We start from the raw sequence: 17,605 nt of genomic DNA on the forward strand, positions 1-17,605 counted from the left end.
TTCTGCTGAGTGTCCTACCGACCGATGACCCGGTCATCAAATTATTGGCTTAGGAATTTGACAAAAACTAAAAGCTCTCCATGAATTCAAGGCTTCATGGGGTGTGGAATTGTTAGAAAATAAGTCATTTTTTTGCGTGAACTTAATACAGATAAACAGAGAAGACGTCACAATCACAAACTGATGCAACCCTGAACAATGACCTGACAAGGACTGACTGGAGAACAAGACTAATATATACTTAAGGGCTGATTACAAAGAGATAGGCCTACAGCTGGAGAAGACATAGCACATAGGACCATGAAAACCAGAACATGAACATAACGTAGAAATATAAGACCTAGACAAGACAGGCAAAGTCTGTGACTTGTGACAGATAACCCCCCACGTCCAAAATCGTTTCAGCTGTGTGCTTATGAATTTGTCCAATTCATTCCATCATTTCACTTTGGAATGCCTTGCCCGAGGAGATAAGGCTTGCTGAATCTCTGCCTTGTTTCACATCCTTTCTGAAAACTCACTTTTATAAACCTGCTTTCAACGCCCAGCACTCTTAATTTTAACGTACTGTATGTCGTTATTTCTTGTTATTGTGGTGCATTGATTTTATCTTTGTGTTGTGGATTATTATGTCAAGCACTTTGTGACTCTGCTCTTAAAAAGTGCTATACACATCAAGTTTATTGTTATTTTTATGTCCTCCTTCTCTTCCTGGAAAGTTAACAAACTTATACAGAAGCCGTGGTATTTGTTTCAATTTATTGTTTAAAAAAAGCTTGAATACTTGTTTGAAATCACCGTCGACGATGTAATTACATTACGTTTTCTGAACACCTCTGAGATGCAGAATGAATAGACAGAAAAGGTGCCATCGTATAATGAGTATCGAGGACCAATTAAGATAAGGTTGAAAACACCTAGCGGTCCATAGCGTTAAGAGAACTCCTAACGCTATGGACCAGAGCTATATTTCCAGTGGTGGAAAAAGTACTCAAATTCTTTTACTTAAGTAAAAGTACCAATACTGCAATATAGAAGTACTCTGTTACAAGTAAAAGTCCAGAATTCAAAATGTAATTGAGTAAAAGTACACAAGTGTTGGCATCAAAATGTAGTTAAAGTACCAAAAGTAAAAGTACTAACATGTTTGAAAATAGCCGATCTACAAGCTCACAACGCGTCGCATCGCGACACGTTGTGAGCTTGTAGATCGGCTATTTTCAAATAGCCTAGGTATAAAATAGGGCTAAAGTGGTTAATGTATGTTTCATAATATCATAATGTATATCTGAAAAGTAACTAGTCACTAAAGTTTTCAAATAATTGTAGTGGAGTACGTACAATATTTGGCTCTGAGATGTAGTGGAGTAGAAGTAAAAGTATTGGAAATTGGAAATACTCAAGTAAAGTACAAATACCTCAAAATTGTACTTAGGTACAGTACTTAAGTAAATGTACTTAGTTACTTTCCACCACTGTATATTTCCACATGCAACGTTTAACATTATATTGGACATTGCATTAGATTTGATTCTGTGCCTTCCTGTTAATTAACTTTGTTCTCCATTCTAACTTTTTCTAACTGTAAATGTACAATATGCAGAAGCATTTCACCCACTCTATTACATCTGTTATCGTGTGATGTGACAATACATTTGATAAGTCCTCAAGTCACTTGAGGCCTTATCTGCTAAATGAAATAGCTTTATCTCAAACTAGCAGGGGCACAACATCAGTGGAAAGTAACTGAGTATATTTACTGTACTTTACTTGAGAATTCCCCTTTTTTATATACATCTACTCCACTACATCTCAGAGGCAACTATTGTACTTTTTACTCCACTACAATTATTTGAAAATGTAGTTACTTTGCAGATTTTGTTTATTAATACAAAACATGCATTAACCAATTAAGTCAATTATTTAAAAAAATAGTATTTCTACATTGTGGTATTTTTACTTTTACTTAAGCAAATAATCTGAGTACGTTTTGAATATTTTACATGAAACAAGTAAACGAGTATTTCTACATTGTGTTATTTCTACTTTTACTTAAAGGGATATTTCACTTTCAAATAAAATAAACATAAAAAATAAATATTTTTAAAAAATGAAAAAAGTTATGGCAAAATCACGGCCCCCTCACACATTAGTAGGACACTCTAATGCGTGAGGGGGCCGTGATTTTTCCATTACTTTTTTCATTTATTTTTAATATATTTTTTAAATGTTTATTTTATTTGAAAGTGAAATATCCCTTTAAGTAAATAATCAGAGTACTTACTCCACCAACCTGTTTAAGGGTCAGTAAAGTTCACCCTTGAGGTGGCACAGCGTCTTGAGGGCCTTATCTGCAAAATAAAATATCTTTATCTGAAGCAGGCAGGGACACAAGAGCCTCTTATTGTTGAAATGCTCCTTCTGACCTTGCAGGGAATTAGCAGAATGGTACAGTATGTGTTTTGTCTGAACTTTATGTGAATGTCCTGTGCGTGTGTGTGTGTGTGTGTGTGTGTGTGTGTGTGTGTGTGTGTGTGTGTGTGTGTGTGTGTGTGTGTGTGTGTGTGTGTGTGTGTGTGTGTGTGTGTGTGTGTGTGTGTGTGTGTGTGTGTGTGTGTGTGTGTGTGTGTGTGTTTGTGTGCGCGTGCGCGCACGTGTGTGTGTGTGTGTGAGCGTGTGCGCACGTGTTTGTATTGCGTATGCACACAGTAGCATGACCTTGGAGCACACATTCGGGGGTAGCATGTCAACGTTGCAATCTAGAAGTTATTTTAATGAATAAAATATTATTTTAACCAATCTGTATGGAGTATGTTAATACATATCTAATACTTTTACAGTAGTTGGAGGTGATTGTTAGGTTTCTCTTTCGTGATAGGATAAAAGTGGCAACCCACCCTGTATTTTGTGTTTTTTAAAGAGCTGGAGAGACAGGGACTGAATAAACACTATATAGCAACTAGAAAGTACTGTTCCTGAAGAAACAGTGTGGGATCGCTAAGAATGTTGATGGTATTGGGTATTGATATTGTTAGTAGTGTTAAAGGTTTGAAAGGTTTAAAGTTCTAAAAGTTTGAAAGGTTTGAAAGGTTCTAAAGGTTTGAAAGGTTCTAAAGGTTTGAAAGGTTCTAAAGGTTTGAAATGTTCTAAAGGTTTGAAAGGTTCTAAAGGTTTAAGAGGTTCCAAAGGTTTGAAAGGTTCTAAAGGTTTGAAAGGTTTGAAAGGTTCGAAAGGTTTGAAAGGTTTGAAAGGTCTGAAAGGTTTGAAAGGTTTGAAAGGTTCTAAAGGTTTGAAAGGTTTGAAAGGTTTGAAAGGTTTGAAAGGTTTGAAAGGTTTGAAAGGTTCGAAAGGTTTGAAAGGTTTTAAAGGTCTACGGTTCTAAAGGTTTGTCGGTGTTGAATAGTGTAAAATGTAGTTTTCTAGGGTAAAACTGTGGTTGCTAGGGTCTGATAGCCGGTTGCTAGGTTCTAATAGGTGGTTGCTAGGGTCTAATTGGTGGTTGCTAGGGTAAAACAGGTGGTTGCTAGGTTAGAAAGGTGGTTGCTAGGGTCTAATCGGTGGTTGCTAGGGTATGATAGGTGGTTGCTATGGTCTAATATGGTGTTGCTAGGGTCTAATAAGCAGTTGCTAGGCTCCACTGTAGTTAAATAGGATTCCCCCATTGAAATGAATGGGATTTTTTTTAGCAGTAAAAAGTGAAATATCTCTAAAAGTACAAATTATTTAAAAATTTCAAATGGTAGCCAATATGTCCTAAGTAGGCTGAATGTTATAGAGTTGGAACGGAGTTTCTAGCTAAAAGTATGAATTTCCCCATTGAAATGAATGGGATTTTTTTAGCAGTAAAAAGTAAAATATCTCTAAAAGTACAAATTATTTCAAAAATTCAAATGGTAGCCGACATGTCCTGAGTAGGCCGAACGTTGAAGAGTTGGAACGGAGTTTGTAGCTAAAAGTATGAAGGACTAGTTAGGGGCCAAAAAAATTTCCCAAAAACGGTGAAGATAACAGTAGTGTGATCGCTTTAGCGATCCCACAATTATCACTATCAGCATATCGTATGGAACAACATATTTTGAGATGAGATACGGTCCTTGACATGAAAAGGTTTGAGAACCACTGATATTATAGCAACATATTTTTTTAAAGAAAGCTGTTAGTATTTAGAATAAGTGTTTGGAATCCCCCCAGAAGCAAAGATTTGAATTAAAAATGTTCGCTTTAAAAAGTATGTACATTCAAAGATTTGCGCGATTATTATATCAAGATTCTTTTTTTTAAAATAGCAGATCTACAAGCTCTTAGCGCGGCACTCGGTGCCGCTCTATGAGCTTGTATATCTGCTATTTCTTAATAGCCAAAATAAATCTTAAAATGACAGAGATGCTTTCCTGGTCTTAATGGGTTGTTAAAGCAAATGTAATAAGCATTGCTGTGCGTGTGTCTCTTGTCTCCCAGGTTCCTCATCGTTCTTACCTGTCTGATCCTCAGTGTTCTGTCCACCATAGATCAGTACCAGGCCCTGGCTCACACCACGCTCTTCTCTGTGGTGAGTCTTACCCTGCATCCTACAAAATAGCAGATTTCCAAACTCAAATCATGTCGTGGATGCCATGCGCTGTGAACTTGTAAATGTGCTGTTTTTGGCACGTGGCACCGTCCTATACGGCGGAACATAAATCCTCAACTTGGACCTCTTTAATTTCAAGGATCCCCAGTTTGACATGCCGTCTTTGGCCACAATTTGTTTGACCCCAATCTACACTGTAAGATCCTCAGTGTTAATTTAACTCTGAGGGTGGGGTGGTTTGATTACCCACTGCAGAAACATAAATTGCCGCCCATGCCGTCCATTTGGTTCACGAGTATCAATCATTTAGCTGGGGACCCCCTGGAACTTTCTGAAGGACCCCTACAGGTCCCCAGTCCCCACATTGAGAACCAGTCCTATAAGATGCTATGCTATATGTTCACCTTCACTTGGTTTTTGTCAGATCGATGACTAATTGTTGTAATTGATCCGTCTTCCTACAATGATTTAGATTGTGTTGATTATTTTGTCCTCAGGAGGACATAGTAGTTTTGAACATGTTTGATCAGTGCCACACCTTGTAACTGCTCCACAAGGTGGCAGCAGTGAGTCACATCTACTACCTCCAATTCCAAAAGGAATGACTTTTACTCAAACAACCAGGCTAATGTTCTGTGAACTTGTTAGGCAGGTGAAAGAAATGCCTCCCACTCCCTGTATGAACATTCATAGTATAGTGTAACAGGCATGAGAATCAATGATAAGTTAAATAAATAACCTTTTGTACAGGAAATATACAGTGCTGTATCTTTTTATGAGAACTTTGGCAAAAAGTAACACATCACATCACACACTATGTAATAAGATGTGTGTAGTGCACAGTGCATCTATTTCAACATCTCTAAAACCATGATAAATTATCTCCTGCCAGCTGAGTAACTGGAAAATCAAGGATAAATTAAATTAAGGTAACCCTGTTGTATATTTGTCTGCTTGGGGGACAACAGATTAATTTTGTAGGCAGATGAATGGGGACTCAAATAATACTTAGGGCAGTGTTTCTCAAACATTTTCATGTCACGGACCCACCAAATTAATATCTATTTGGCCGCGGACCCATCAAGAGACATCAATGGTTTGCAGGTGTAGGCTAAAGAAGTTGGTCGAAATTTGATTGAACATTCTTCGGAAATATCAGATCTAAGTTCACACACAGCGCATTGCAACATGTTGTGGGCTCGTAGATCGGCTATTTCTGAATATCCGAGGACCTCACTGTGAGAAGCAGTATCTTAGGGGGTCTGAGGTGCTGGCTGGACCATGCAGGTCTCATGTGACATTCAGTGTCACCTTGACCAGTGAATAAAGACATTATATGGTGCAGGTGGCTCATAATAAGAAGGCATCCGACACGGTCAAATTAATCTGTGACTTCAATCCGGGGATTAGTGGGAGGAGCCCTGACCGGTGCTGAGAGAGACCCCTGTGTTTGGCACAGGTTTATTTTTTTATTGGCATTTGTATTTTCAGATACAGAAAGTAGGTCACGGGTTCCCAAACTTTTCAGGCCACGACCCCCCAAAATAATCATATTTCCCCTCCCCCCACCCTAACAAGCACTTGCATTTAGTTTGACTCGGTTCTACAGATAAATATTGTGAAAATTTGGAGCTACAGCCCCCAAAGCTTTGGAGAAAGAAAGGCATTTTATAAATGCAGTCCATTTAGCACTTAGAGCAGGGGTGGGCAACTTTAAGAGACAGGAAACCAAAGACACAGACAGAGAGAGAGAGAGAGACAGAGAGAGAGAGAGAGAGAGAGAGAGAGGGGGGGGACATGCAAGACAAGATGGGGGTCTGAGTCAAACGTGGGTTGTTTTTCTCACCAGGATTAATGCACATATGGTCTGTGTATAATTGTACCTGACTGAGTCACCAGGCAGCCCTTTGGCTCAGCATTATGAGTAAGCACTGCAACCACTGTGTTTTTAACCAAAACATATATATATTTTGTTTGTTTTTGTGTCTGACAGACTATTCCCCTGAGGGGGTAGTGGGCGTAAATACGTTGTTTTTGTGTCAAACACAATTTTAATAAATTGTTTATAGTTTACAGTTTAGGCATTTAGCAGACGCTCTTAATCCAGAGTGAGCAAGGACACAAGATAATACATCATAATACACATAACACATCAAATGCATAAAAATCGTAATCTAATAATAAAGTAACACGTAAGTAAACCAATAATCTAATAATAACTAATACATACGTAAACCAAGAACCTATCATCAGCCTACATTGAAACTATACACGCTATAGGATGCCAGGTCAACAATGACCTGGCATCTGTCTACATAACATGCTATCTAAGTTGTCCCGGATGTTTTAGAGAAGGTTCTGACAGCTTCCCTGTGTTAGCTGATCTGAGAGAGCGGGAGGGGTTGTAGGGTTGGATCAGGCTTTGAAGATACGGGGGTGCCATACCTTTGGTTGCTTTGTAGGCCAACGTCAGTGTTTTGTACTAATTGTGTCGCAGTGTTGTGTTTTATATTTTACAATATTACTGTGTGTGTGTGTGTGTGTGTGTGTGCGTGTGCGTGTGCGTGTGCGTGTGCGTACGTGTGTGTGTGTGTGTGTGCGTGCTTGCGTGTTTGTTTACATTTTAAGCACTTTAAACCACATACAGTATTTTCTTGACAGGGATCCCAGGGATCTATTAGTTTTCCCTCTTCACCAAATCTCTTAGCCGAAAAAAGCTGATCTACAAGCTCACAACGCATTGCAACGCGACGCGTTGTTGTGAGCTTGTAGTTTGGCTATTTTTCACCAAACGTTCGCCTTTCATTTTCCCATGGGCCACCTGTAATTATGCCTGGGCTCACCAATGGTCCTTGGACCACTGTTTGAGAAACTATCTCCAGTAGAATAATACCTCCGGGCACTTCAGGAGAGAGAGTCAAACAGTTTGACTCTGAGGAAGACACAAGTCCAAATGTCAGTCACCCCTGATGAATAATGAATACGTGTAGACCAGTCCAGTGCTCCAATATATTTTATTCAAGTAGTCTCCTCTGAAGTGCCCGGGTATTATTCTCTCTGATTGTCCCTGTTTCGCATCGATGAGCCCTTCTACCTTCAACTGGCTGAAGCGCGCTGGACTAGTTCTCTAGTTTGCACCCATGGGTTTGGGTTTGTACTTATTGGGCTCTATTTTCGGCCCACGTTTTTTTTTATCAATTAATTAATTAAACTGAATGGAGCGAATGGCATTGCGCACGACGCATGGCACAAATCAGTGTCTTCTTTGAATAGACTAACATCTGATATAAACTCTCTCACTTCTGTATAGGAAAATTTGAATCACAGAGATATGTGGAGAATTTGGAGAGAAGGAGACCCCTGAATGTTGTGCCGTGGTGCGCCCTGGCCGTCTCCCGACATGTCCATTGCAGGCAGGCGCTCTCCCAAACAAATTTGGCATAGGGGGTGGTTTTAGAATCCACTATGCTCTTTCCCAAACGTGTGTGGGCAAGATAGCAATTTTAGGGAAAGCGCAACAACACGCCCACTCGGCACACCTCCAAGCGCAAATAACGGAGAATAGCGGGTATAGCAGCCACAAGATAACGTTTAGGGACAGGGACATTTTGCTTAATTCACGGGTAGCGGGCAGCGGGTGTGGGTAAAGCATTGGCAAGAAGAATAGGGCCCATAGTGTTGTTCTTTCTACCTCCCTCCCTGCGACACAGAAGCCTGGTGGAGTGTTAAATCTTTTTACAGGGAAGGTTAACATACACAGAACTATCTGTTGTTTGTATGGAGGTGCAGCATGCTCTGATAAAGCTTTTAACACCGGCTTTCATCAAGGAACGAGCCATTCTTCACAGGACTGGCATTTCAAAGGAATGGGGGCTGTATGTATTAAAAACACAATCCATTAGTTTACCACTTTTTTTTGTTTGGCCCACTTCATACGAAAATGAAATAAGACTCACATCTTGACAAAAATCTGTGCTTTTCAGAAAACAAAAATGAAAGCAGGGCCGTTGTTGCATGTGCTAATCTTTAAGCCTGAACATTTGTTCGTTTTTCATCTTTTTGTTCATTCATATCTCTGCTAGCACAACTATTGACTATTACTTTTCAACCCATCCTTGAAGCACACGTGTAGAGGAAAAATATTTCATGTGTCAGTCTAGAAACGTCTATCTAAAGTTTAGTGGAGCATACCAGCTTTTCTAACACGTAGCTCCTTTGACATTTATTTATTTAAGTATTTTTCATTTACATTAAAAGTATCCCTAATGATAAGGTATAATGATACCTGCTAGTCTTCCTGGGGTTCAGAATCCCACACATCATTTGTGTGTGTGTGTGTGTGTGTGTGTGTGTGTGTGTGTGTGTGTGTGTGTGTGTGTGTGTGTGTGTGTGTGTGTGTGTGTGTGTGTGTGTGTGTGTGTGTGTGTGTGTGTGTGTGTGTGTGTGTGTGTGTGTATACATGGCAAACTAAAACAACTCGGCACCGTCCCCCCTTACTGTACGTCAACAACCCCACACTCACCGACTGGCTACGGCCAGATCTGTCGTTGGCCCACACAGCCGGAGCGAGATGCTGGATATGTCACAGTTCAGTTGCGGGAACAATAACCCGCGTGGGTGTGTGTGCTTTTTTCTGTTGCCTCCTTTTTTTCCCTCCTGTAAGGGTTTTTTGTGTTATTTATGTATTTGTATCTATACGTCACAGACACTGGACATCACTACGGTGGGACAATCAATAACTCCTCCTAAGTACGCGAAGCTCCACTCTTCTCAACCCACCCAGAAACCACAAGGCACAGCAGGACAGCGCATCCGTCGCTTATCTTCTGACTTCTCCAGTCGAGCTGTGGCCTTAATATTACTGACTCCCAAACCGCAAATCGTGACAAACGAGTCGCCACGCTCTTCAAACACGTCCTCCTCCCTGTCTATGCGTGATGACGTTCATTCATATAGCCATACTGCCTCCATACTGCCTCCAGTGGCCGGCCAGTGCCGTTGTGACGTACAGAAACGGTGCCAAAACAAGAAATGAAAATAAACGAAACATGTGTGCAGGATGTGGAAGGATTATGTATACATGTAAGCCTATGTTGCCCACTGCCTAATATGCTAACACTACCTTCAAACAGACAAGGCTTCTGTGATCTTTGCCGCCCTCGCCCCCAAGGTTGTGGAAACGCTGATTTACTCCCCGCTGCTCCCTGAATCAGGAATGAAAGAACCTGACATGACTGTCAATATGTATGGCGGACCGACTTGAACTTCCAGTTCGAATGAGGATATAGAGGAGAGAGGAAATATCACCCCAGAGACTTAGGAGATGGAAATCTTCATTTCCAATCATTCCTCATCCTCAGCTGGAATCCCTCCTGTAGAATGAAACATCTGTTGCGTTACTTCCTGCCAGACTGCCCCGTGTTTCCTAATCATTCACCACAAATGAATCACACCGCCGCTGTTAAAAGTCCATTTTAACCCTTTAAGACCGGGAACGCATCTGTGTCATTTTTAGATTTCTTTGGCTATTCAAAAATAGCAGATATTACAAGCTATACGAGGTTGTAGATCTGCTATTTTTGGAAAAGAAAATCGTGCAAATGTGTGCAAATCTTTGAATATGTGTGTGCATTTTTAACTAAAATCTTTGCTATGTGGGTCCCTGGAACCAAATATTTTGAGATGGGGGGGTCCGTGGACAAATTCATATAATTTTGGGGGTCCTTGACATGAAAAATGTTTGCGAACCACTGATATTATAGCAACGTACGTTATTTTTTTTCTCCAAAAAAACTGTTAGGATTTAGAAGACATTTGTAGAATCCCCCAGAAGCAAAGATTTGAGTTGAAAATATTCGCTTTAAAAAACATATACATTCAAAGATTTGCAATTTTCTTCACGATAAAAATGAATAAATAAATAGCAGATCTACAAGCTCGTAGTGCGGCACTCGGTGCCGCACTACGAGCTTGTAGATCTGCTATTTTTGAATAGCCCCAAGTATAAGATAATGGTTAAAGTGGTTCAAATCTTAAAATGACGTATGCTTTCCCGGTCTTAATGGGTTAAACACATCTATTGATTTGCTGTCAGTGGTGGCTTCATCTATAAACGCTCATCAACGTTTAAGGGAGAGGAGAGGTGATCATGGGCAGGCAATCACTGGCTCCAATTCCTCCAGTTCATTAGTGGCCAACATGGTTCTGTAACAGTGAGATGAGATTGATTTTTCTGGGTCCATTTGTGCTCAAGGATCAGTATAGGTCAGACTGCAAGCTTACGTGAATCTATAGAGAGCACAGCATGAAGGGCCAGCGGTGCACTAGAGGTTAGAGGAGTACACTTGTAGATGAAAGATTCCCAGTTAGATCCCCCATATACTGGCAGGGAAAATCTGGGTGTGGAAGTATGTTAGCTAACATAGCACAGGTGTGTGCTTGAACATCTAATTATATTATTTATTTATTTTCAAAAATAAAGAGTTGGAGAATTTACAAAAACTTGAGGTTCCTCCCACCTACATTGTGTACGGTGCACAGTGTACGGGTCTCCGGGGTGTTGCCACATCCGTGAAAAACAAGCGGATCGGCGTTGCCACATCCGTGAAAAACAAGCGGAAAATCATGGGCCCCGGTGTTGCCAAATCGCGCGCGCACACACACACACGCACACACACACACACACACACACACACACACACACACACACACACACACACACACACACACACACACACACACACACACACACACACACACATACACACACAGAGAGAGAGGGGGGGAGAGAATAAAGCCCGTAGAGGGAGACACCAGTGTGTACGTGCAGATGTGTGCTGATTTGCGTACCTGTTGTCACAGCGACCTCAGTAGAGAGTGGTGTGCCTGTAATCATCCTTGTTCATGCTTGACACTTATTACCTATCCCTCACACCATTGTGAGGTTTTAATGGATGGATGAAAGTAATGAGACAATGTTCCCTAATGTACTAAAAACAGCTCCTGAAGTTGTCCTTTCCGAAAGGAAGCACGCTTACCGTTTGGAAGCAGACGAAAGGCATTTTAAAATAGATAATTGTTTTAAACTGTTCAAAATACTGTTCAAGTCACACAGTCACTGGGAAAATGACAAATGTTGTACAGGAGAGTAATCTGTAGGTTTTGCATAATGACTCGTTCATTCTAGCCTCCTCTTCAACCAGTGAATATTGTTTTACAGTGAAATTATTGAATTCAATCCAACATCTGTTGCACACCGTTTCCACTGCACGGGTTCATAGCAGTAGTTTTGAATTAGCTTGCTTCATTTTCACCACTTACCATCATTTTGGTCTATTTATTTATTTATTTTGTTTGTTTGTTTACTTTCAATGAAGCGAACATCTACTAGCACAAAGCTCCATCGGATGATGAGAAATCACATCATTTTTGTTCAGAGGTGACTTGCAGACACACACTTGGAACACACAAATACACTATGGTATATACAGTACACACGCACATGCACACGCGCACACACACACACACACACACACACACACACACACACACACACACACACACACACACACACACACACACACACACACACACACACACACACACACACACACACACACACACACACACACACACACATACTCACACACAGAGAGAGAGGGGGGGAGGGGGGAGAGAATAAAGCCCGTAGAGGGAGACACCAGTGTGTACGTGCAGATGTGTGCAGATTTGTGCCACCTGTTGTACTGTGTCATACGACGGTGTTGCTCGACAAAACAAACAGACCTACAAGCTTCTCTTTAAATGAAGCTTATCGTGCATGAATGTAAATAGCCCAAGGGACAAGGACTGACAGACACACAGATCTCCAGATATGGCCATACAGTATCTGTCACATCGGCAGTGGCACGTACAGTAGGTGTCGAACTCTAGAGGTTCGGGCTGCAAATTTCTAGTATATGTACATATCAGAGGCACCCAGGGCACACACACACACACAAATTGGTGTTGTTTATCATCATCGTGTTTTTTGGATGAATAAAGAATGACACATCTAATAATACATGGTTTCAGTGAGAACCACTGCTGTATCAGTGCAAATCTCCCTGAAAATCTCCATATGATGTGGATTTGACACGGTTTCTGTTGTGTGTGACATCAGTGCATGTTGAAAATGTTATCTCCACATATGGTATGTGCATTTGGTTTATGTCGTGCAGGACAGTGCATGTTGATCTCCATATACTGTATGTGCATTTGACATGACATCTAATCTCCACACATATGCATTTGACAGGGGCTATTATGTGCATTTGACTCCATATGTGCATTTGACAAGCACAACCAGATGACAATTCATCCATGGGAAAGAGATAGCACCCCCGTCCACTGTGTCTGTTGCCAGAAATGGTGAAATCTCCGAGACAAATTATGTAAATTAAAGCACGTCAGAGGTTGATGTAAACAAACAGCAGAGATCTGTGCGTGGTGAAACCTCCGTTCCAGCACTATATATACATATATATATATATAGAGGCCGAGTCTAACATTCACAACTCAGAGCGGAGCTGCAGTGTGTATAAACTACACTTTTGTTCGTTTCGGGCAAGCCCTGCTGAAGCCCAATAAAGTTAGACTTCATTTGGAGTATGCCGCCAGGCTTTTTTACAACATGCCCTAGATATTTTGGGGACATAATAAAGTGAAAGAGCACCCCCCCCTCCCCCCCATAATCCCGAATCTGCCCCTGTGGAGCTGCTCAGTGGACAGAGATCTGCTTCTTTTGCTGTTTTTGAATTTGAATCCTGAAAAGTGTTGGACATTTGACGATATAAAACTGTGGTTGTACTGGTCAGCTCCCGGGTGTGAATGTGTGAAGCAGGGATTGGCTGCAGAGGAAAAAACTAAACAAGACTGACGTTTAAATGTAATTTACAGGGTGGCTATATATACCAATATAAAGAAAATGTGTGCATCTGTGCCTGTCTTTGTGTGTGCGTGCGTGCGTGCGTGTGTGCGTGCGTGCGTGCGTGCGTGCGTGCGTGCGTGCGTGCGTGCGTGCGTGCGTGCGTGAAACTGAAAGTGAAACCTGACACCGCTGTGCTCTGCCATGTGTCCAGATTCCACAGTCTGAGAGGATGGCAAGTCCTCATTGGCTGGCCTCCTACCAAGGCATGCCAATGAGGAAAAAGTGTCAGGCTTTTCAAGCCACCCTGTAAAAAAAGCCCCAGGGCCCACATGATAAAGAGATGGAAATCTCCCTGGTTAAATAAAGAACAGAAGAGAAAGAAATAAGGGCTTTATACCATGGCTGCCATGTTTATCATTTCAGACAGATATATGAGGTGCTGTGTTTGTTCTAGTTTTATCAATAATAATCGTCATAATGATTAGTAGACGAGATAAAGGTTTATGTTGTACTTTCAACTGCCTCATTCCCCCGCTATTTCCAACCACCACTGCATCACTGCTCATATTGATATCTGACCTGTTTTCCTGTTTCTTTCTTTCTCTATCTCTTGAAGCTGCAAATGAAGGGAGGTCGAACAACACAATGAATAATTTACCCACATTTCTACATCAGTAAACCTGTGATGACGTGATAATACAGTTTGAAACTGAAGTTTGTACTTTGTCGTACGATGGTGTATTGGTGTAACACAAAAACAGTACAAACTACACTACTTTTTCAAACTGTATTATCATATCACAGGTTTACTGGCGTAGAAATAATAAAGCCTGTAGATCTGTCATTTGTGCTATTTCTGAAAGTTTGTGAAAATCTTGGCAAAATAGAGAGGACAGGTTGAAAGTGGCGATTTGAGAGAACATTTATTTTCCTGAAAAATAGCAGGAATGCAGCTATTGTTATTGTTATGCCTAATTTATACTCCCTTGTACGACGGCATCACTCGCTGACAAGAGCTGATCTATTTGGCAACCAACGCCTGAATGATTTGCAGCAAAAGTAACATTATTAATTCAGGGGTCGTCAAAATTTTTCAGGCCAAGGACCCCTTAGCTGAAAAAGAGATGAAGCAGGGACCAAAGTTGGACCAAGTTAGTGTTGATTTCGTCGACTAAAACTATGAAGAAAAATCGACTACCATTTTTCACTGACGAAAACTAAATAAAAACTAAGCTACGATGATTAAAACTAAGACTAAATATATTGACGATTTCGTCAACAAATAAAAACTAGAAGTAAAGTGTTAGTGAGGGACTAGTGGAGAAGAGATCCAGTAGAACTAAAATACACGTTATTTTATGTTTGGTTGCACTCGGGTGTTGCGCTCTGAAAATAGCAGATCTCTAAGCTCACAACGCGTCGCAGCACGACGCGTTGTGAGCTTGTAGATCTGCTATTTTCAGCATGCAACCAAGTGTAACATCAGCCATTACGACGCCATCAAGGCACCGCCAAAATATATTTTAGTCGACTAATCAACTGTAGATTTAGTCGACTATAATCTTATGATATTTAGTCGACTAAAACTAGACAAAAACGAAAACATTTCAGATGACTAAAACATGACTAAAACGGAATTTTATTCAAAAGACTTTGACTAAAACTGAATAGAATTTGGTGTCAAAATCAACACTGTGCGAAGTTCCCATCACACAAATATTTGGTGGCCCCACTGTAGTAATTCTAATGATCCCGAGGGGTCCCAACCCCATGTTGAAGACCCCTGATCTAATTATGTTCTCTTTTTTCTCCATCTCTCCTTCTCCCTCGTTGGTTGTTTGTTCCACATGGCAGGAGATAGTCCTGGTGGTGTTCTTCGGTGTGGAATACTTTGTTCGTCTCTGGTCAGCGGGCTGCCGGAGTAAATATGTGGGCTTCTGGGGAAGACTGCGCTTTGCCAGGAAGCCCATCTCCATTATAGGTTTGTGAATATAAATAAATCATAGAAATGTGTATGCCATACATGGGAGGACATCAAAAGTTTTTAAGATCTGCTGTCTTTGGGGCATGACACGTATAAATCAGGCATAACTCAAAACAATATCTTGATTTTTTTTTTAAAGAAAAAAAAGAAAAGTCACCCACCTCTTTACACATGTGACATTTGGACCTCACAAGTATAGTAATACACACACACACACACACACACACACACACACACACACACACACACACACACACACACACACACACACACACACACACACACACACACACACACACACACACACACACACACACACACACACACACACCATCATAATGTGTTTCTCTCTCTGTCTCCATTCAGACCTGATTGTAGTCGTTGCCTCGATGATTGTACTGACAGTGGGCTCCAAGGGCCAGGTGTTCGCCACCTCTGCAGTGAGGTAAGACACTGTGACTGTGTGTGTGTGTGTGTGTGTGTGTGTGTGTGTGTGTGTGTGTGTGTGTGTGTGTGTGTGTGTGTGTGTGTGTGTGTGTGTGTGTGTGTGTGTGTGTGTGTGTGTGTGATCAATCTGGTTTTCTGTTTTTCCATCTGGCGAGGTAGTCTTATGAATTTTCATGTGTGGAAATATGGTGCCTCCAATGACCAGATCATTGAAGGAGTAGTAGTAGTAGTAGTCACATCTACTACTCCACAAATGGACTCACTTTTATACTTCAACATGAATGCATGTGTGTGTGAATGCAGCCTGTATAGCACTTGCCCTATAGCCTTGACGAGCATGCAGTCTTATGCAAAGGTTAAAATTTAATTTAGTTGTAATTGTAAAAATGTAATTTATAAAATTGAGCATTTTAAGCTTTCATGTGACCTTCCGTTCTTTAGTTATTGGCCGTTGAATATAGCTTACCTTAACATTAGATCGGGGATCTACTCTTCTCCAGAAGTCATAGGATCACTCACAGGTTGGGGAACAGCGCCATCTAGCGGAAAACACTGAAAACACGGTTTCGACTGTTACTCGTGTTACACGTCATGGGCACTCAATGAGTTATGAGAGTCTGCTAAATGCCTAAATTGTAAATTGTACATTGGTCATTGTTTTGCAGAGGGATTCGCTTCCTGCAGATATTGCGCATGCTGCATGTGGACCGACAGGGAGGAACCTGGCGTCTTCTAGGCTCCGTTGTCTTCATCCATCGGCAGGTACGGTACAAGCACAGGTACGGTACAGCACACGTCCCAGTTTAGTACAGCAGTTGTTCTCAAAGTGGGGTCCTTACTGTAGCACATACATATATATCTGGCTTACATATAGCACACTACATCTAGGAACATTGTTGACAACAGCTTGACAACCAACCGTCACTTGACTGGTGTAAACTGTCGCGGCTCGCATCGAGTTTAAGACCCTGGTGCTAGCCTATAGGGCAGTGAAAGGAACAGCTCCTTCTTACCTCCGGGCTATGGTCAAGCCTTACACCCCTGCCCGACCACTTCGGTCTGCCGCCTCAGGGCGACTGGTTGCCTCGTCGCTCAGTGGTCCTTCTGGCCGATCTGCACGGTCATGGCTTTTTTCTGTTCTGGCCCCACAGTGGTGGAATGAACTTCCCACTGATGTCAGGACAGCAGAGTCACTGCCCATCTTTCGCCGCAGGCTGAAAACCCACCTCTTCAGGAAACACTACCCTGACCCTTCCTCTTAGCCTTGCCTAGTTGTTGTCAATTATTTGTACGAGCTCTTGTTTCATTGGATCTTGTTTATTTGATACATTTATTTGCTTTAGCTCTTGCTCATTTGATTTTCCTATTTGTCTCATCTGTTTAAGAAAGTAGGTAGCTCACAATGCTCACAAAGCTCACAATTGTGAGCTTGTAGATCTGCTCTTTTCAAATTATTTGTATACATTTGAAAACTTGAAATGGGACATCCTGCATAATTTGCATACTTTTGTACTTTCACTCAAGTACATTTTGAATTCCGGACTTTTACTTGTAACAGAGTATTTCTATATTGCAGTATTGATACTTTTACTTAAAGGTAGGGTAAGTGATATTTTTGGGTTAAAACTAAAAGTTTTTTTTTTAAAGGTTAAAGCACTATATTCTGATAGTAATCATTACTATAGAGTGTTTGTTC

At 41.1% G+C, this 17,605-nt stretch overlaps 1 protein-coding gene across 1 annotated transcript in view; it reads left to right on the forward strand.

The window, feature by feature from the left end:
- The window catches only part of kcnq1.1 (potassium voltage-gated channel, KQT-like subfamily, member 1.1), a gene marked incomplete at both ends in the record, with an annotated part of 50,635 nt that overhangs the window by 10,034 nt on the left and 22,996 nt on the right, over window positions 1-17,605 (forward strand). Inside the window, 4 exons of the mRNA XM_080431513.1 lie at window positions 4,459-4,549; window positions 15,333-15,459; window positions 15,829-15,907; window positions 16,575-16,671. Coding sequence (XP_080287639.1) covers window positions 4,459-4,549; window positions 15,333-15,459; window positions 15,829-15,907; window positions 16,575-16,671 — 394 coding nt within the window. The remainder of the gene's footprint in view (window positions 1-4,458; window positions 4,550-15,332; window positions 15,460-15,828; window positions 15,908-16,574; window positions 16,672-17,605) is intronic.

The sequence above is a fragment of the Gymnoscopelus braueri genome (genome assembly GCF_963280865.1).
Source record: "Gymnoscopelus braueri genome assembly, chromosome: 1".
In the NCBI taxonomy this organism is placed as follows: domain Eukaryota; kingdom Metazoa; phylum Chordata; class Actinopteri; order Myctophiformes; family Myctophidae; genus Gymnoscopelus; species Gymnoscopelus braueri.